The 22,458-nt window shown below is 41.6% G+C and overlaps 1 protein-coding gene across 3 annotated transcripts in view; it reads right to left on the bottom strand.

Annotated features, from left to right (window-relative positions):
- The window catches only part of tax1bp1b (Tax1 (human T-cell leukemia virus type I) binding protein 1b), a 123,723-nt gene that overhangs the window by 22,548 nt on the left and 78,717 nt on the right, over positions 1 to 22,458 (bottom strand). For 2 of the 3 annotated variants that reach the window (XM_068002493.1, XM_068002511.1), the window contains exons 12-13: positions 21,919 to 22,040; positions 16,166 to 16,288 (exon numbers count right to left, since the gene is read on the bottom strand). In XM_068002493.1, the coding sequence (XP_067858594.1) occupies positions 16,166 to 16,288; positions 21,919 to 22,040 (245 nt within the window). The remainder of the gene's footprint in view (positions 1 to 16,165; positions 16,289 to 21,918; positions 22,041 to 22,458) is intronic. The other variant, XM_068002502.1, reaches the window with a different exon arrangement.

Here is a 22,458-nt window from a genome sequence, read left to right as displayed (position 1 = left end):
AGTGTAGTACTAGGGGGCACAGATGCAGGATAAGGGGTCAGACTGAGATGAGGAGGAATTTCTTTTCACAGAAGGTTGCGAATCTTTGGAATTCTCTACCCCAGAGGGCTGTGGATGCTTAGTTGCTGAGTATATTCAATTGTAAACAATTTTACAACACCAAGTTATAGTCCAGCAATTTTATTTTAAATTCACAAGCTTTCGGAGACTTCCTCCTTCCTCAGGTAAATGTTCAGGAGCTCCTTGAAGCCTACGCATTTATACATATAGAACAATACATGGTGTTTACAGACTGCCCCTGCAACTGCCCGTTGCCAAGGCAATCACCGTGTTCAGACAGAGAGGTGTCACCTGCAGAACCCCCGAATACACATTCAACAAAAAAACAAACAGGGAAAAAAAACAGAGAAAAAAAACAGAGAGAGGCAGAAACATCCGGAAGGCAGAGAAAGCCAGCAAATGACCCATTATATTAAAAACAGATAACATTTGTTCGCTGGTGGGGTAACGTGTAGCGTGACATGAACCCAAGATCCCGGTTGAGGCCGTCCTCATGGGTGCGGAACTTGGCTATCAATTTCTGCTCGACGATTTTGCGTTGTCGTGTGTCTCGAAGGCCGCCTTGGAGTACGCTTACCCGAAGGTCGGTGGATGAATGTCCATGACTGCTGAAGTGTTCCCCGACTGGGAGGGAACCCTCCTGTTTGGCGATTGTTGCGCGGTGTCCGTTCATCCGTTGTCGCAGCGTCTGCATGGTCTCGCCAATGTACCATGCTCTGGGGCATCCTTTCCTGCAACGTATGAGGTAGACAACGTTGGCCGAGTCACAGGAGTATGAACCATGCACCTGGTGGGTGGTGTCCTCTCGTGTGATGGTGGTATCTGTGTCGATGATCTGGCATGTCTTGCAGAGGTTACCGTGGCAGGGTTGTGTGGTGTCGTGGACACTGTTCTCTTGAAAGCTAGGTAATTTGCTGCGAACGATGGTCTGTTTGAGGTTGGGTGGCTGTTTAAAGGCGAGTAGTGAAGGTGTGGGGATGGCCATAGCGAGGTGTTTGTCCTCATTGATGACATGTTGAAGGCTGCGGAGAACATGGCGTAGTTTCTCCGCTCCGGGGAAGTACTGGACGACAAAGGGTACTCTGTTGGTTGCGTCCCGTGTTAGTCTCCTGAGGAGGTCTATGCGATTTTTAGCTGTGGCCCGTCGGAACTGTCGATCGATGAGTCGAGCGTCATATCCCGTTCTTACTAGGGCGTCTTTCAGCGTCTGTAGGTGTCCATCGCGTTCCTCCTCGTCTGAGCAGACCATGCAGACGCTGCGACAACGGATGAACGGACACCGCGCAACAATCGCCAAACAGGAGGGTTCCCTCCCAGTCGGGGAACACTTCAGCAGTCATGGACATTCATCCACCGACCTTCGGGTAAGCGTACTCCAAGGCGGCCTTCGAGACACACGACAACGCAAAATCGTCGAGCAGAAATTGATAGCCAAGTTCCGCACCCATGAGGACGGCCTCAACCGGGATCTTGGGTTCATGTCACGCTACACGTTACCCCACCAGCGAACAAATGTTATCTGTTTTTAATATAATGGGTCATTTGCTGGCTTTCTCTGCCTTCCGGATGTTTCTGCCTCTCTCTGTTTTTTTTCTCTGTTTTTTTTCCCTGTTTGTTTTTTTGTTGAATGTGTATTCGGGGGTTCTGCAGGTGACACCTCTCTGTCTGAACACGGTGATTGCCTTGGCAACGGGCAGTTGCAGGGGCAGTCTGTAAACACCATGTATTGTTCTATATGTATAAATGCGTAGGCTTCAAGGAGCTCCTGAACATTTACCTGAGGAAGGAGGAAGTCTCCGAAAGCTTGTGAATTTAAAATAAAATTGCTGGACTATAACTTGGTGTTGTAAAATTGTTTACAATTGTCAACCCCAGTCCATCACCGGCATCTCCACATCATGAGTATATTCAAGGCTGAGATCAATAGAATTTTGGACTCCAGGCTAATCAAGGGATGTGGGGATCAGGCGGGAAAGTGGTGTTGAGGTCGAAGGATCAGCCATAATCTTATAGAATGGCGGAGCAGGCTCGAGGGGCCATATGGCCTACTCCTGCTCCTATTTCTTACGTTATTAGGGAAATATGCCCTGAATATTTTTCCTGCAATTTATGCCCTTTAAAATATAATTATATTATTTACTTGGAGAGGGCTCCACAAAGGCTAGAAATCCAAAATCTATCCTTTATTTTAAATGGATGCCCAATATTGTCCATATAATCACGTTTCACTTGCAAAACTGAATATTTATATATATACATGTCGTAACACTGTCATTTTAAGTTTAAATAGTGCACTGAAAACTAATTTCACATAATAAACTTCCTCGGCAGATATATTTTCAAACATATACTATAAAATACCTTTATACCCAGAGTAAAGGGCTTAATACAATGTAGCACATTCTTTCATTCCTCCTTGAACTCTGTACACCTTCACAAAGATAACTGTACAATTGCCAAATCACTGACAGAGGTTAACAAATTCACTGATAATTTAATTTTTGACTGTACTTGTCTTAAAAGACTTAACCTTTTTTTGATGTCTCATTCTTGTCTCCTTCCATCCCAAATCCAATATATGTCAAATCTATTACTCTCCATTACAAGCCAATAGCCACCTTCAAATGTTATCAATTTTTACATTTGCCAATTTTTCCTAATTTCCAATGTGAGTGAATTAGGCTACACAGTTTACTTATGTGCCTAAATGATGTAAAGAGGGTAAGTAACATCCTGGGATATATTCATCTCTTAACTATGTCCACATTAAAATTCTCTTCAATTAGCATAATTAGAGACACACTCACACACACATCACCCCCTAATTATAATTTGCCAAAAAAGGATTGGAAATTATATTTATGCTGTACCACAACTTCTTCATTGTGAGCAAACTCAAAAAGTGAAATGCCAAGGTGAGATCATTTATACAATATTAAGTCAAATTTGTTATGTGCTTTGCAGGGGAAAAGACAAATTTACACATGCACACAGCCGATACAATTTCTACTCATTGGGGCAGAACTTGCGCAGAGCGGCATGGCAACCATTGCTGCAGCTCCTGCAAAATAAATTTACAAATGTACTTACTGCGGGCTCTGTGGTGTCGATTTGCGCAATTTTGAACTTATAAAGAATTGTGTGCAATTAACCTAGCCTCTGAACAGCGTAGGTTGATTTGCATGGAAATGTCTGACAGAATAGACGACACACCCACAAAATCTGTCAGGAAGTGAAGTCACGCCCACAAGGAGGCAAGCAGACTTCATTCATTTGAAGTTAGTATTGTGGAATTCATTGTGAACAAAATTTTTTATTAATAAAAAGCCAAAGAAATAATTAAATTAAATTAAAGAGACAGAAGGGAAAAATAAAAAAAATTAAATTAAATTAATTTTTTTTAAATGACCAAAAACTATTAAAATGAGTAATATGAGGCTCCACATTTTTTAAATTTAATTTCTAGTTGTTTGGCAGTCATAAAGAGTTATCGTGCTTTTAAAACTTAGTTTAGATCTGGTATTTTCAAGCCTATCTTTTGGTAGTGTAATTAGTTACATTCCCGCTGGGCGGATGAGCAAGTTTGTGATTTTTCAGTGATTTCTATGATTGTAGCATGCGATGGCCCTTTAATTCACAGCTGTCAAATCGCCGGCAAACCGACAGGAGCAAGTTCACGGCTTCCGCATTTTAATGCGCATGTGCAAATGTGGGAACTTGCTCCTTCAATTCACCATATAAAATGGAGAGCGCTGTTGAGCTCTCCGTTATTTTGGGAGCAAGTTGTGCCCCATTAACACAAAATTATTTTAGGTTTCATCATTTTAATTTAAGTTTGAACCATGGAAGCAGTAGCATATTCATAAAACATTTAAGTGTAAATGTAAGTGTGAATTTCTTTAAAACTTTGAATTACGTGTTTCATAGGAGGTAAACTACACCTACATCACGATTGAAGGAAAAATACAAGTTAACAAAAAAAATGTCTTGCCTAAATGTGGAACAAAATTGTTCAGACCTTGATCTTTATTAAGTCCAGACTTTGATCCTTCCTCACTAGACTACCAATACTTAAAACACAGGGACATAGTATATTTTTCAAGTTATATCTGAACACAGGCAGATTATTCTGGATTGCTAAATATCACTTATGCAGGGAAGATGGGGTTGGAGGAAGATTCTGACCAATCAATAGCTTTGTTATTCATGTAATGGCCTTCAGTTGCACAATATATTTAGATATGTGGATTGGCATTAATTCCTACTGCCTCAGTTAATGCTTGAAATATTTCAGTAAGCGCAGTCTAGTCTAAATTTCAATATCTGCAACTCTCTTAACAGTGTAATTATAAGACATATTTAAACTGCCAGTGCAGGAGACAACTGAAGTAAGGGACACATCTTGGTTATTGGTGGCTGGTGTCAATATTTCATTCTCACGATTGATTAAATATCAACAAAAAAGAGTGGTGACATGCAGGTTTAGTTCCCCAAACTGGTGGATTTCCAATTTTGGTTGTATTCTACATGTCACCTCCATTTAATTGACAGAACTTTCCCTACAGGGAGGAAAGTAGAAAATATCTATAAACATACACCCACACATACATACACTAGAGTGTCAATCCTTTACCAAACCACAGTTGTGCGTCCATCAGCCTTTTTAGAGCAGCAACTGTCCACCTGCCCTCTTAGCCACAGTTGGAGGACCAAAGGAGATTTTATCCTTGAAATAAATACCAAAATTAAATTGGGACTGGAGTGGAAAGAAGTTAAGCAGTTAGAACTTTAAAATTAATGCCATGAAAAATTATTAAAATATACAATTACCAAGGCTGTGTTTTTCTAAAGCTTCATTTGGGGAGGTAAAAAGTATATAATCTCTGTGAATGCAAGAAAAAATTGGTCTGGTATCATCTTATATTGCACTTCTGGTATAAACAGAATACTAGCTGACTTGGTGTTGTATGTGGAATTTATTACTTACAAAACTTCCTCATGCCTTGGCATTTTTGGAAGTAAGCTTGCTCTTAGTTACTTTTTTTGATTTCACCTCTGCAAAATGCCTTGTAGCTAGCTGTTGTTAATTCATTTTTTTTTGAAGAACCATTTTCTTTTTCAGCTGTTTCGCAACAGTTACTGTGCGCACACATGGTTCCCGTGCTCTGGAAGCTGTGTATTTTGTATGATCCAGGATTAAAAGGTCCCCAATGCACACTGAAATTTATGGAGGCTTGTGCTACATTTCAATAGGTGGAGTATCACCACACATAAGGCTAAAATCAATTATAGTATTTATTTACAATTTTAAAAGCATACAGAAACATAGGAAATGTTGCTAAAATTAGGCAATACTAAGCAGTACAACAATCAAACATTCTTTCCAAAGTTCACAGGGGCCTACTTTACTCCCACAAAACTTGGGAAAGAGTCCTTTTTCATCTTAAATTAGAAGCAGCACAAACTCCTCCAGCACTATTTTTCAGATTCTTAGAGCCTTCCCTCTTCCAAGGTCCAGCAGTCTCTTCCCAACAACATTAAATTTGTGACAGTTCACAAACCATGTATTTCCTCTTGCTCTCAATATGACATGAAATGCAATAAGTTTTTAGGTGTACAAATAACAGTGAAGTTGGATGAGAGGGAGAAATATGGATGCTTTCAATATAACTAGACAACTATCAATGCTTCATGATTTTATTTGAAGAAAAGCAGTTTTCTAAATACAATCACGGCTGCAATACTGATACCTTTTCCAGGATCCTTAGCCAACATAACACCTTCATGTCTGAATATAACACCTTCATGTCTGAATATAACACCATCACCTGCGCATCAATACAGTTCCTATTTGAAATTAATATTTTACCATTTGAATTATTACCTGACTTAAACAGAATACACAATGAAGCTGTGGGAAATGATCTATATCTCACTTGTAGCACTGTCCAAAGCTCACGTGCAAGTTTTTGGGGCATTCGAATTGTGGGGTATAAATGAGCTCCCATGCCTCCTCATCTGCACTAACCTCCCCTCCCCTCCATCTCCTCAGCAGATGATTCATGCTGATGTACAGTTCTATAGATGCCGATGGCCCTCAAATACCTCATACAAATTAACATACTTTGTGCTCAAGTATGACCAATTAGTGCTGGTGGACTATTCAGCAGTAACTCAATCTTGATAATACCTGATGGCCGCACGCAGTCAATTTCCAGCAGAAATCACAAGACATCAGCCAGAAGTAGGAATTCTGGCCAATTTAAAATAACCAGGTAATTCACAACCACAAAATCATTTTCAGGCTAAGTAAATAAATACTTAGCTGAAGGCCAAATTTTCAGCAGAGCCCTCTAGCTTGAATGTAAAATATCAACGTATGAATTTAGGGCAATTAAAGTTAGAAATATATTACAAATGAATATGGACATTTAAAATTGAATTGATCCACTTGAAGTAGGACAACTTTTAAGTTAATGATAATGAAGTTCTTCTGAATCATTTCATCCGAAAGCCCTAGGAACTAGATTATACATCTACAGGCCGAATGGAACATTTTTAACAGTGTACTACAGAAATTATCAACTGATTCTTCCTTTGAGGGAAGATAAGAGAATAATACTTGGCAATTTCAATAAATGCCTATCTACATGCACCGGAATCAAAACAAATTATAGCATTTTTATTACACTGCATTTTTGCTGCTCTTAATGGATTGTGGTTTCCAATTTATATTGCTTAAAACACGCTCATGATCATTAAGATATTTACTTGCATCTCTTTGGGAATGTCTCAATATTCCTTGTGATCTAATACCCAGTTTAATTTCCCGGATGGTTGTCTTTCAAATAGTCAAGAAATTTTCTCTCCTCTCCTCCCTGTCAGTTTAGTGGTCTCAATTAAACAGATTTGTTTAGATGCTGCCCAAAAGTTGTACTAATTGCTGGAAATCAGCAAAAACTCCATTTCAAAACTGGCTGAATTCCATGCATATTGTGGCTCAGTTTAAAAGGTTTGCTGGAGAAGTTTAATTTGCTCAATGATCTGTTCCTTGATTGCATACAAATTAGTCACAATGTCAAAAGGAACAAGAACTTGCACAGAGCCCTCAGACAATCCCAGATCAGGCTTTTTTAAAAAAACACATTCCCAGAAGATTGCTCCAACTTAATTCTGACAATTCTTTTCAAATGTACAAATTCACTCAGAACTTTTCTTGTACCACAATATTTCATTCCACTTTTAATCTTGAATAATGTACCAATGAATAGGCAGACATGTATTTGTATAATAGAAGTAGCTGGATTAGGGAATATTTTGACTATAACAGGAACGTTCCTATTAACCCACATTCACCGTGCTTCATGAAATATCTAGTCATGCGTGCATGCATTTAGATATCCAAAGAATATGTAAAATAAAAATTTTATATAGAAATACATTTTGAATTAAATTTTTCAGTAATAGGACAAGATTACTTGTGACGGCAATCCTGGAGCAGCTGTTCATCTTATACATTTACTGAGGGACCGTAAGATAGATACAGATGAAGAAGGTCATTTGGCCCACTCAGATAAAAAGAACCTACAGTCCACCTTCCACTGTATAAAACTGTTTCTTTAAATGATTTCAGGATTTTTGCATCCACCGCCGCAACCTACCCAGACGTCCATTCTACATGTTGACCACTCTTCGGGTGAAGAACTTCTGGACGTTAGACCTAAATGGTCCCTTGTATTAGTTTGAACCTGTATCCCCATCATCTATAATAATGTGTAGTTTGAAATAGTGGCACAGATTCATTAATTCCATTATATTTACTGTCAAAGGGTTTGGATAAATATTTGAAATGGAAAAATTTGCAGGGCTATGGGGAAACAGGAGAGTGAAACTAATTGGACAGCTCTTTCAAAGAACCGGCACAAGCACGACGAGCTGAACGGCCTCCTTCTGTGCTGTACAATTCTATATCTCTGAGATTCCCTCTTAGTCAACCCCTTTCAATAGTGAATAGCTCAGGTTTTCCAATCTTTCCTCATAACCGAGTTCTCGGATAATGGGCGTCATCCGTATGGCTCTTTGCATTACCCCAGGGCTTGAATTTTGTCTTTGGTGTCTCAGTTACCAGAACAGTAGTCAAGGTTTGGTCTGACTAGAGCACTGTACAATTTTGGCACAACATCCTCCAGCTAGTACTTCACTATTTTGGTTAGAGTTAAAAATTCAAATTGCTTTGTTGATTACTGTTCCGCAGTGACAGCACATACGTATGAATTAAGAGCAGGAGTAGGCCATTCGGCCCCTCGAGCCTGCTCTGCCATTTGATAAGATCATGGCTGATCTGATTGTGACCTCAACCCTACTTTCCCGTCTACCTACTATAACCTTTGACTCCCTTGTTAATCAGGAATCCATCTAAGTCAGCCTTAAAAATATTCAATGACCCTGCCTCCACCGCTCTCTGGGGAAGAGAGTTCCACAGACCCACGACCCTCAGAGAAAAAAATTCTCCTCATCTCCATCTTAAATGGGAGACCCCTTATTTTTAAACTGTGGCCCCTAGTTCTAGTGTCTCCCACAAGGGGAAACATCCCCTCAGGATCTTATATTCTTATCTTCAATAAGATCATCTCTCATTCTTCTAAACTCCAGTGTATACAGGCCCAACTTGTCCAACCTTTCCTCATAAGATAACCCCCTCATCCCAGGAACCAGTCGAGTGAACCTTCTCTGAACCTCCTCCAAAGCAATTTTGTCCTTTCTTGAATAAGGAGACCAAAATTGCACACAGTATTCTAGATGTGGTCTCATCAATGTACTGCACAACTGTAGTAAAACATCTCTACTTTTATATTCTATTCCCCTTGCAATAAATGACAACATTCCATTTGCCTTCCTAATCATTTGTTGTACCTGCATACTAACTTTTTGTGATTCACATACTAGGACACCCAGATCCCTCTGTACCTCAGAGTTCTGCAATCTCTCTCCATTTAAATATACTGCTTTTCTATTCCTCCTGCCAAAGTGGACAAGTTCATATTTTCCCACATTATACTCCATCTGCCAAATTTTTGCCCACTCACTTAACCTATCTATATCCCTTTGCAGACTCCTTATGTCCTCTTCACAACTTACTTTCCTACCTACCTTTGTGTCATCAGCAAATTTAGCAACCATACATTTGGTCCCTTCATCCAAGTCATTGATATAGATTGTAAATAGTTGAGGCCCAAGCACTGATTCCTTTGGCACTCCACTCGTTACATCTTGCCAACCTGAAAATGACCCATTTATGCCTACTCTCTGTTTCCTACTCGCTGTTTAGCTCACCAATCCTTTATCCACACTAATATGTTATGGCTACACCATGAGCTCTTATATTGTATAGTAGCCTTTGACGTGGCACCTTGTCAAAAGCCTTCTGGAAATCCAAGTACACCACATCCAAAGGATCCCCTTTATCCACATTGCTTATTACTTCCTCAAAGAACTCGAATAAAATAGTCAAACACAATTTCCCTTTCACAAAGCCGTGTTGACTCTGCCTGACTGCACTGAGATTTTCTAAGTGCCCCGCTATAACCTCCTTAATAATAAATTCTAGCATTTTCCCCATGACAGATGTTAAGCTAACTGGCTTGTAGTTTCCTAGTTTCTGTCTCCCTCTATTCTTGAATCGAGGAGTTACATTCGCTATTTTCCCAATCTGATGGGACCCTTCCAGAATCTAGGGAATTTTGGAAAATTAATACCAATGCATCTACTATCTCTGCAGCCACTTCTTTTAAGACCCTAGGATGAAGTCTGTCAGGACCTGGGGACTTGTCAGCTTTTAGTTCCAGTAATTTTTTCTAAACCCTTTCCCTGGTGATTGTAAATGTTTTAAGTTCCTCCCTCCCTTTCACCTCTTGATTCACAATTATTTCTGGCATGTTATTTGTATCCTCTACAGTGAAGACGGACGCAAAATATCTGTTCAATTCATCCGCCATTTCCTTATTCTCCATTATTAATTCCCCAGACTCTCACACTGGAGGACCAACGCTCACTTTACTTACTCTTTTCCTTTTTAAATACCTGTAGAAACTCTTACTATCTGTTTCACACGTTAAGTGCCAAGTTCACAAATTGTCTATTTTTTCTTCCCATTTGTAATACTTCACACACACACATATATATATATTATATATGTGTGTATTAAACTTCATCTGCCACTGGACTGAACCCTTAGATATATATTTTATTCTGTAGGTCTTTGACTGTTTCTGCAGATTCAACTGCCGCTCCCAATTTGGTATTGTCTGCAAATTTGACCCATTTGCAGGAGCTTCTGTATTTAAGTTACTGCACATCAGTCCCAACACCGATTCCTGGACACTCCACTCAGCATTTTCCCCCAGTCTGATGTCAAATCCCCAAGAAGTAGTCATTGCTTCATACTCTTCAGCCAATTTCTTATCCATTCCCATGTGTTGAACTCCCACTGCTTTAAGGTTAAGGAGCATGCTTTTGTGAAGAATGTCGTCACAGGCTTTTTGGAAGTCTAGATACGCTAAGGTCACTTAGGACATCACTTCCTCAAAAATGTCAGACAGGATCTTTAACTTCTGAAGCGGTGCGCTGCCTGCTATTTATTATATCATAAAGTAATCTGAGAATTTACTCCTGATAATCTATAATATTAATTTAGCTGTTAAGGATAATGGGTCTGTTTTGTCACCTCTTGAAAATAAGTACATCAGCTCTGTTTCCAACTGTCCCAGAGTTCATTTACTGCTTCACGATAACTGTCAACATTTTACAAATCTCACCACTTGCCTCTCCCTCAACACCCTTGGATAAACACCATTAGTTCCTGGGAGTTTGTTTGTTTCAGGTCCTTTAGCCTGCTTAGCTTCGCCAGCCCATTTGTGGCTTGTATATTGTTCTTAAGCTGTCAGCTCCGATGAGTGGGTCTTATGCAGCTAGCAGCAACCGCAAAGGGTAGAGTAGTATAGAAAGGTATGGTAATGTAATGGTTAGGTTACTGGACTAGTAATCCAGAGCCCTGGACTAATAATCCAGATAACATGAGTGCAAATGCCACTATGGCTGTTTAACAATTTGAATTCAGATTAAAAAAAAGAGTGGAAATAAAAAAAACTGGCATCGGTAAACAAAAGTGACCATGAAGCTGTCCGTTTGTCGTAAAAACCCAACTGGTTCACCAATGTCTTTTAGGGAAAGAAACCTGCTGTCTTTACCTGGTCTGGCCTATATGGGACTCCAGCCTAAACCATGATTGACTCTTAACTGCTCCCTGAAGTGGCCTAGCAAGCCACTCAGTTTCCAGGGAACTAGGGATGGGCAATTAATGGTAGCCTAGGCAGCGATGTCCATATCCCGAGAATTAATTTAAAAAGTATGAACCTCACCTGCTATTTAATTGCTGGGCAGCCAGAAAGTCCCTTTTTTAAAGAAAAACTCGGCCTTCCTAGGCAGCAGCACAATCCCTCTAATGCCACCATGACATTAGCACAAAGGTGCAAACGGCGATTCACTGGAGTGATATCATGATGTTAGTACTTCACGTGGCGCACTGGCCGAACAGACACAGCTAATCTACATTTGTGCTACATACACATGGGCATCAGCTGCAATATTCAAACATAAATAAAGGAGTGGAATGTACACAGGCCACTCTCCAGAGACCTGGTCTGCAATATAAATGGTATTATTGATGCTGAAGTCATTAATTTTACCTGGATTAGTTCTGATTATGGAGGGCATGTTATTAGTGTTTTCTCTAATGAATAGTTAGCAGTAGTTATTGAGCATATTAACTATTTTACATTCATTTTTAGTTTCAGCCCTCTGGCATCCTTTATTGTTCTCAACTGTTCTCTACTTTTGTGTTTAGCATCTACAGCCGTGCTTATTTCCAGATTCCTTTGTCCCCATGGCCATCCTTTTAATGCATTTCTGAAAACGGATTAATGACTTCCTCAATTCACCCCAGTGTTCCCTTCACCCTGCAGAATTTCTGGAGTTTGTTTTTCTTCATGTCACTTTGTATCGTTTTCATCAAGATAAAATCGAGCTGGCTTAATCTATGTTGGCTAATCCTACACATTTATTCCTGCATGCTCAAGCATTATGCTTTTAAAGGTTACATTCCATTTGGCCTCAACTGAGGTGGTGCCAACCAATCTACTCCATCAATTTTCTTAAGTTCTTCCTTCATTTCCTTGAAGTTGGCTTTTTAAAAATTGCAGACTTGGATTTGATTCTCAGTTGTGCTTAATCTCAGATCCCGTCAAACTTACTAACTTCTGCCATAGGCACTACAACTTCAATTCTCTGTTATCTGGGTTATCTATCTGTGATTATTGCAAGGTTATTGTCTCATGGGTTCCCCAACACACTGGATCATGAAGCAGTCATGTACATTATATCTTTACTGTATTTAGCCACTCCCAGTGTAAATTTGGTTAAAGTCTCCAGTTGAAATAATCTTCTTTATTCTAGCAATGCGGGCAATACTGCCAAGCTGCATTTATTTCCCACCCCTAGTTCCCAAGGTGATGGTGGGCCTTTTCCTTGAACTGCTGTAGTCCTTACATTGATGGTGCTCCCACAGCTGTGTTAGAGAATTTCAGGATTTTGATTCACTGACGATAAAGGAACGGTGATATATGTCCAAGTCAGGATGGTGAGCAACTTGGAGGTGATGGTTCCCATGACACTGCTGCTCTTGCCCTTCTTGGTGGTAGAAGTCACAGGGGAGGGAAGTGCTGCTGAAGTAACCTTCGTGAGTTGCTGCATTCCATCTTGTAGATCGTGCACACTGCACCAGTGGTAGAATCGGTAAATATCGAGTCCAGTGGCATGGGGGTCAATGAAGCAAAATACTACACCCTGGGCAGTATCGAGCTTCTTTTGTGTTGTGGCTATACTCATCTAGGCGAGTGGTGAGTATTCCGTCACACTCCTAACTTGAGCTTTGTAAATGGTGAAGAGGAGTTGAAGGGTCAGGAGGTGAGTCACTTGTCACAACTATTCAGCTTCTGCCCTGTTCTTATAGCCACAGTGTTGATATGGCTGGCCCAGTTAAGCTTCTGGTCAGTGGTGACTAGGGTTGCCAACTCTGGTTGATCTCAGTTTTGCTAGGGTTCTTTGGTGCCATACTTGGTCAAGCACTGCTTTTATATCAAGGTCAACTACTGTCACCTCTCTCCTGCCATTCAGCTCTTGCGTCTATGTCGGGATCATGGCCAGGAATGAGGTGTGAAGCCTAGTGGTTCTTGCAGAACCCAAACTGAGCGCTAGTGATCAGGTTATTGATGAGTAGATGTCGCTTTGTGGCACTATTGATGACTCTTCCCCATAGTTGGTGGCAGGCTGTCTCCTGAAGAATATGTGAACCAGTTGGGTTTTTAACCAAGCTTTCTGGGTTACTTTTCTGATGTTAGCCCATAAAGTACCTGGTTTATTGGCCCAAAAGTTGCTAGAGTGGGGCATCTCATAGTCAGCGCTGAGAGTTGGACTTTTTTCCTCACCCTTCTGCTCCAATTATTTTTGCGCTGCAAATTGTTGGAAGTGTGAGTTGATAACGGGGCAACGAGGTCAACAGGGCACCTAGGACCTTAGTGAACGATGGGACCAATAGTCTATCTCCTTAGCCAATGAAATTTAAGGATAGAGAAAGGAACAAGGGAGAAAGGAACCGGGTGAATTATAGTCAAATTAGATACAGAAAGAGAAATAAAGAGAGGGAAAGAAAGATTGGATTAAGACGGTGAGAAAGAGAGACAGAAAGAAAAATGAAGAAATTTTAAATTTTAAATTTTAAAAACCTCTAGCAACAATTTACTCCCTGCAGGAGTGCGACTCAGTTTCCAATTGTTCCCTTTCTGGGCCTCCAAGGTTGAGTGGCATGTCAGAACCATAAATCACCCCATTAACAGGGTCCTTAGGCTGTGAAATAGCAGTTCCTAACATTCTGTGGTGAGTTTAATTCCTATTTAAAATGCACTCCAGCAATTTCTTGACACTTGTTTGGAGGTTGATGGCGAGCTACAGTTTCTGCGAGGCTAATGGCGGAGCGGCGCAAATCGTCGAGCAATTTGTGATGATTCGCAACTCACGGCGTAACTCTTCCTCACCACAAATCGCTGTTTTTTTTAAAAAAACGCACTAATAACGGCTTGTGCTGTGAACTCATCATTATTTTCCAGCAAACTCTCGCCATCGAGTTCAATATCACAACTTGCCATGGTGGGATTTGAACTCACAATTTCTGGGTTACTAGTCCAGTACCTTAACCACTTAGCTACTGTACCATAGATTTTATTTTATGCCCAATACAAAAGTCATTCTTCTCCCTTACAAAAGAAGGTTTCCTTCTTCATTTTATTCAACTTTAGTTCAAATATACTAGACATGTGCTGTATGGTTATTTGGCTTATTTAGCATATTGGTATCAAAATGCATTTGAAAAAGACTGTATTTAAGCTAATAGTCTTCAATGTGTATATTGGCATACGTGCAGTTTTCATCACTCAAATTGCTCTCACCTATAACCAACAACACTTCATCCCAGTGCTGTACAGCATTAAATAATCTCTCCAAACACAACTAAGTTGAAAAGACAAAATCACTAATTGAACTACTGGGTATTTTTCGAAGTTCAAGTGGACATAGCATGAAAACACACATACATTAGCGAATCCATGTGGCAACTTTGCAAACATCACCATGTGTTGCAGGAAATAAAATAATTTTACATTTTTGTAATGTAATCTAAAATATACTAGTAGGATTGAGTAACATACCAGACTGACATGGCTGCTCTACCAGTGAATACAAGCAACAAGGTAAGTAATGCGTTAGGCTAGTTTACTACTATATTGTATAAACAATTCCAGCAATCTCACTGATTCGTAAGAAAGTGTATGTCAATGCGAAGTGCTGTTACCATACAAGGAGAAGGATTTAAGAATTAATGCATTAAACTATTAACTTCATTGTTTATTCAGCAGCAAATTTGGCTTACGTAATTATTAATAGCAAACATATGGAGCTTTTACGATCCCAGTATGGGAACGCAAAAGCATTAGCTTGGCTCAGTTGTAGTTTCTGAGTCAAAGGTCGTCAGTTCAAACCTCACGCCTGGACTTCAGCATATAATCTTGTGTGAGGCTTCAGTACAACGCCGGTCTTGAACAGTAATGGTTAAGAGAAGTAGTATTCAGCAGCACGGGGGGAGGTGTAAGGCAGGGGAGGAGAGAGAGGTAAATGGGGAGGGGACAGGGGAGGAGGTTATGGGTCAGGAGGATTCAGTTGGAGGTTTAGTGGGGGAGGAGGAGGAGGTAGTGGGGGGAGGTGGTTTGGAGAAACGGGGGAGGTGGGCCCAGTATTCAGTCAGTTTGGGGTGGTTGTGGGGGAGGAAAAGAAGAAGTTGGTAATTTGGCCTCAGCAATGGACAGAGGGGAGGGGTGGATGATTTCTCATTCTGTGTACATGAGTATGTGTCTGTGTTACGGGGAGGGGGTGTCAAAGGGAAACCTTTGACTGAGTTTGGGTTTGTTTTACATATTGTGTCTCAGCAGGATGGGTTGCAACTGTTTCCTCTGCATAGGTGTTTGGCTGGTTTGAGTCAGCAAGAGTAGAAAGTAGGTTTTGCTGTGATTGAACATGGATGATTGTTCGACGTGCAGCTGCTTTGTTTCTTCTTCCTTGCTCGGAAGTGCGAGTTTTTAAAATCTTAACTGCCTGGTGCTCTGCATTCCTCCAGGCTATGAGCGCAATTCCAGATGGAAAGGTTGCTCACATAGGAAGCTGTTCAGGAAGTCCAAGTGGCTGTTCTGGAGGGAGGTGATGTGTTATCTTTTTAGCACAAAAAGATTTCATCCAATTTAACTTATTTATCTTTCTGCTGCTATTCCTGTGCTCTTGCAGATTTGAGGTCCCAAAAGATTGGAATGCAATCAGCACAAAAGATTTCAATGGGGAGAAATATTTTATTTTATTGACATTGAGAGTCCTTTTTAAACATTTATTTTCTAATCAACAAAGCTAAGGACAAGTAAGCAGAAGTATTCCAACCCATTATTTTTCTTACCTTATACTGAATGTCCTCTGCAGCTTCTTGTTTCAGGTCATTGTTTATCTTTAACTGCTGATTCCATTTTTGCTGCGTATGAGCCAGTTCTTCAGCAAAAGCATGACTTCTTTCATTCTCTTCCTGAGGGAAAATAACGGACAAAAAGTACTGTAAGTAAAAAGTTTATTTTAGTAAGTGATTTCATCTCCCATTTTGTGCTCTGGCTAACTTTGTTATTTCAACATAAAGTAACTGTCATAACTGTTTAAACATTAATACACCACAGTAGAGCAGATTTTCTATCAGGCAGAGACAGATATACTTTCACCAGATAGAATAGAGTTTCAAAAAACTAGGTAACTAAGTAGCTGCTTTACTACGACAGACAAAAATATCTTGTAATAGTTTTTGACTCTTGAGAAGGATATTCCTCTGATCTAAAAACAGAAATAACTTTCTAAAAGTTGTCTCTCTTCCCCCATCCTCACTCCTCAATCATTTAAGACAAGACCCCATTCATCCACCTAATATTAGATCCAATCTCCTACTATCAAGTCTTTGAATTTAGCAGGTACAAATCACACAAGGCATGGGTAATGTAGTAGGAACACCCTTTGGCAAACTCCCTGCTTGTTTCTTTAGAAACCAAGCATAAAGCTCTCTGCTATTTCAAAAGAAAGTCTTCAACTAAAGAACTGGCACCTTTTCATCCAAAATCCAAGGTGGTCCATCATGTCCACAATGGAATAAATGGTCACAGAAGGAGTAACAAGGATATTTATATTGTAATACTTGCATTTCAGCAAAAGTAATTTGTCAGAAGAAATCTGCCCAATACATACATCTCATTCAACATAGACACCAAAACCACAATGTCTGTTTGGAAGCCTTGGTAACCTGTTGTCTGGACCAAGAGTTTTCCAGCAATGAACGGGCAGAACTGCAACTAGGAACACCATCGGCACTAATTTCTGCAAGGGTTCTCTCTATCGTCTGTTGTAATTTTGGTCAAAGATCAGCGGAAACCCTGAAAAAAAGGCTTACACCGTTTCTCTGAGGTTTTTGAAAATCTTCGGTTAAAGTTATGGCGGTCAATCGGGAGAGACCCTGCAGAAATTCGACCTCAAGATCATTGCCAATTCCATTTACTGGGATAAACCCTTCAGGACATTTTTCAAAACAGAGGACTTGGTGGATAAATGCACCAACCAGCATGTTACTGAATTGCACAGACCAGGAAAGACCCAAGTTCAATCCGTGGTCTGAGTCTAGTTCAGATAACTTCAACTGACTTCGGCACTACAGGACAAGGGTGGGGGTGGGGGAGGAGTTAGCCAACCAGAATTTCCACTTCCAATTGTTAGACAGTGATACCCACTAGAAAGTGTGTGTAGGCATTACATTTGGCGATATTTGGCTACCCACTGTTCAGCAGCCTCTTGTGACTTACTAACTAGTTTTATAGATGGGATGTGGGCGTCACTGGTGAGGCCGGCATTTATTGCCCATCCCTAATTGCCCTTGAGAAGGTGGTGGTGAGCCGCCTTCTTGAACCGATGCAGTCCGTGCGGTGAAGGTTTTCCCACAGTGCTGTTAAATAGGGAGTTCCAGGATTTTGACCCAGCGACGATGAAGGAACGGCGATATATTTCCAAGTCGGGATGGTGTGTGACTTGGAGGGGAACGTGCAGGTGATGTTCCCATGTGCCTGCTGCCCTTGTCCTTCCAGATGGTAGAGGTCGCAGGTTTGGGAGGTGCCATCGAAGAAGCCTTGGCAAGCTGCTGCAGTGCATCCTGTAGATGGTACATACTGCAACCACGGTACGGCGGTGAAGGGAGTGAATGTTTAGGGTGGTGGATGGGGTGCCAATCAAGCGGGCTGCTTTGTCCTGGACGGTGTTGAGCTTCTTGAGTGTTGTTGGAGCTGCACTCATCCAAGCAAGTGGAGAGTATTCCATCACACTCCAGACTTGTGCCTTGTAAATGGTGGAAAGGCTTTGGGGAGTCAGGAGGTGAGTCACTCGCCACAGAATACCCAGGCTCTGACCTGCTCTTGTAGCCACAGTATTTATGTGGCTGGTCCAGTAAGGTTTCTGGTCAATTGTGGTCCCCAGGGTGTTGATGGTGGGGGATTCGGTGATGGTAATGCCGTTGAATGTCATGGGGAGATGGTTAGACTTTCTCTTGTTGGAGATGGTCATTGCCTGGCACTTGTCTGTTGCGAATGTTACTTGCCACTCATCAGCCCAAGCCTGGATGTTGTCCAGGTCTTGCTGCATGCAGGCACGGACTGCTTCATTATCTGAGGTGTTGCGAATGGAACTGAACACTGTGCAATCATCAGCGAAAATCCCCATTTCTGACCTTATGATGGAGGGAAGGTCAATGGTGACGCAGCTGAAGATGGTTGGGCCGAGGACACTGCCCTGAGGAACTCTTGCAGCAATGCCCTGGGGCTGAGATGATTGGCCTCCAGAAACCACTACCATCTTCCTTTGTGCTAGGTGTGACTCCAGCCACTGGAGAGATTTCCCCGATTCCCACTGACTTCAATTTCACTAGGGCTCCTTGGTGCCACACTCGGTCAAACGCTGTCTTGATGTCAAGGGCAGTCACTCTCACCTCACCTCTGAAATTCAGCTCTTTCGTCCATGTTTGGACCAAGGCTGTAATGAGGTCTGGAGCCGAGTGGTTCTGGCAGAACCCAAACCGAGCATCGGTGAGTCAGTTATTGGTGAGTAAGTGCCGCTTGATAGCACTGTCGACGACACCTTCCATCACTTTGCTGATGATTGAGTAGACCGATGGGGCGGTAATTGGCTGGATTGGATTTGTCCTGCTTTTTGTGAACAGGACATACCTGGGCAATTTTCCACATTATCGGGTAGATGCCAGTGTTGTAGCTGTACTGGAACAGTTTGGCTCGAGTCTAGTTCTGGAGCATAAGATTTCAGCACTGCAGCTGGGATGTTGTCAGGGCCCATAAGCCTTTGTTGTATCCAATGCATTCAGCCGTTTCTTGATATCACGTGGAGTGAATCGAATTGGCTGAAAACTGGCTTCTGTGATGGTGGGGATATCAGGAGGAGGCCAAGATGGATCATCCACTTGGCACTTCTGGCTGAAGATGGATGCAAAAACTTCAGGCTTGTCTTTTGCACTCACATGCTGGACTCTGCCATCATTGAGGATGGGGATGTTTACAGAGCCTCCTCCTCCCATTAGTTGTTTAATTGTCCACCACCATTCACGACTGGATGTGGCAGGACTGCAGAGCTTTGATCTGATCCGTTGGTTGTGGAATCGCTTAGCTCTGTCTATAGCATGTTGCTTCCACTGTTTAGCATGCATGTAGTCCTGTGTTGGAGCGTCACCAGGTTGGCACCTCATTTTTAGGTATGCCTGGTGCTGCTCCTGGCATGCTCTTCTACACTCTTCATTGAACCAGGGTTGATCCCCTGGCTTGTTGGTAACGGCAGAGTGAGGAATATGCCGGGCCATGAGGTTACAGATTGTGCTGGAATAAATTCTGCTGCTGCAGTAGGAGGAGGCTCCATGAACATCCCCATCCTTCATGTGAATGCAAAAGACAAGGCTGAAGTGTTTGCATCCATCTTCAGCTAGAAGTGCTGAGTGGATGATCCTACTCAGCCTCCTCCTGAAGCCCCAACAATCAAAGAAGCCAGTCTTCAGCCAATTCCATTCACTTCACCTGACATCAAGAAACGACTGAGTGCACTGGTCACACCAAAGCCTTTGGGCCCCAAGAACATCCCAGCTGTAGTGCTGCAGACCTATGCTGCAGAACTAGCCCTTAGCTAAGCTGTTCTAGTACAGCTACAACATTGGCATCTATCCAGCAATGTGGAAAATTGCCCAGGTATGTCCTGTTCACAAAAAGCAGGACAAATCCAACCTAGCCAATTACCGCCCCATCAGACTACTCTCAATCATCAGCAAAGTGATGGAAGGTGTCGTCGACAGTGCCGTCAAGTGGCACTTACTCACCAATAACCTGCTCACCGATGCTCAGTTTGGGTTCCGCCAGAACCACTCTGTTTCAGACCTCATTACAGCCTTGGTCCAAACATGGACAAAAGAGCTGAATTCCGGAGGTGAGGCGAGAGTGACGGTCCTTGACATCAAGGCCAAGCGTAGCATCAAGGAGCCCTCGTAAAACTGAAGTCAATGGGGTCAAGGGGAAAACTCTCCAGTGGCTGGACTCATACTTTGCACAAAGGAAGGTGGCTGTTGGTGTTGGAGGCCAATCATCTCAGCCCCAGAACATCGCTGCAAGAATTCCTCAGGGCAGCGTCCTAGGCCCAACTACCTTCAGCTGCTTCATCAATGACCTTCCCTCCATCATAAGGTCAGAAGTGGGGATGTTCGCTGATTATTGTACAGTATTCAGCTCCATTCACAATTCCTCAGATAATGAAGCAGTCCAATCCCGCATGTAACAAGATCTGGATATGAACCAGGCATAAGCTGAAAAGTGGCAAGTAACATTCGCACCACACAAGTGCCAGGCAATAACCATCTCCAACAAGAGAGAGCAACCACCTCCCCATGACATTTAATGGCATTACTATAACCGAGTCCCCACCATCATTATCCTGGGGGGTCACCATTGACCAGAAACTGAACTGGACCAGTCACATAAATGCTGTACATACCAGAGGTCAGGGGCCTGGGTATTCTGTGGTAAGGGACTCACCTCCTGACTCCCTAAAGCCTTTCTACCATCTGCAAGGCACAAGTCAGCAACGTGATGGAATACTCTTCACTTGCCTGGATGGGTGCAACTCCAACAACGCTCAAGAAGTTTGACATTGTCCAGGACAAAACAGTCCACTTGATCAGCACCCTATCCACTGGCTTAAACATTCACACTCTCCACCGTGTACCGTGGCTGCAATGTGTACGATCTACAGTATGCACTGCAGCAACTCCCCACGGCTTCTTTAGCAGCACCTCACAGACGCATGACCTCCACCGCCTCGAAGGACATGGGCAGCAGATGCATGGGAACATCATTACCTCTAAGTTCCTTTCCAAGTCACACTTCATCCTTACTTGGACATATATCGCCGTTCCTTCATTGTCACTGGGTCAAGATCCTGGAACTCCCTACCTAACAGCATTGTGGGAGCATCTTCACCACACGGACTGCAGCGGTTCAAGAAGGCAGCCCATCACCACCTTCTCAGGGAAACTAGGGATGGGCAATCCAAAGAATGAAAAATATATAATGAGAGCATTTTCTGACTTAACATGAGCAGCACCACAGATGATTTGCTGGTAATATATTAAAAATAGTACATCAATGCATGCATACATCATGCTGTTATAGATGCAAAGCAATCTAAAAAAGTTGTGTGGTTCTAAGCTGAAGCTTGAAACTCATGACCGTATTCCAAATTGGAAAGTTCCCTGACCAAACAATTAAACACTGAATTACCTGAGACTTTGGATGCTTAACAACTGGACTATGTGACCTTAAAGGCACAGAGCTCCTCCTTGCCAGCTAAATAATGCACTGTACATTAAATTGCATAAACTTAAAAAAATAGCATATCAACCAACTTTTTTTAAAATCAATTCCCAACTATACTCGTTAGAACATCCATTATGATACAAACAATCTTTTTTTGGTGTGCCTACTAACCTGTATCATATGGCAAGGTTTTACTACAAAAGTTCTGGTTGGCCATGATGCCGTCCCCATTTATAAATTAAATTGCATAGAACTTAATAATGGCTTTACTTACAGCTAACATCTGTTTGCACTTTTTGTACTTCTCAGTTTTCTCAGCTATTTCTTTACTCATTTTACTTATTTGTGTCTGCACCAAGAGATCAAATGTATGGTCGAATGCAGCTGGCATGACTGCTGCAGGGAAAAGAACAAGGTGTTAACCATATCAATGATGATTATATGTCATAACAAAATTAACAAAGTTTTAATTAAATTCCCTGACAAAATGATTTTTTTCTTAAAAAGCTACTGTTTTAAAAACTATTTTGTTGATTTGATTGCTTCCCATCAGTGCCAGGGCCACTGGACATTTTCAAATTAGGGCTCCAAGCTTGCAATATTTAAAGATGCATTTAGTTCAGTACCAAAGGAACGCATTTTTATTTTGAAAAATAACAACTTGTTGCTGAGAATATGGATTCTGCTGCTGGGAAATGTTAAGAGCAAGTATTTCAGCAATACCTATAGTTTATAAAACTTTAACACCAAATTAAGCATGTATAATTTCTTTAATGTTGATTTGCAATTATTATTCAACTAAGTATTAGGGCTC

Source organism: Heptranchias perlo, chromosome 2, assembly GCF_035084215.1.
Source record: "Heptranchias perlo isolate sHepPer1 chromosome 2, sHepPer1.hap1, whole genome shotgun sequence".
NCBI classification, from domain to species: Eukaryota; Metazoa; Chordata; class Chondrichthyes; order Hexanchiformes; family Hexanchidae; genus Heptranchias; species Heptranchias perlo.
Note: the sequence above shows the minus strand (reverse complement) of the source record. Positions and strands in the feature narration are given on the sequence as shown.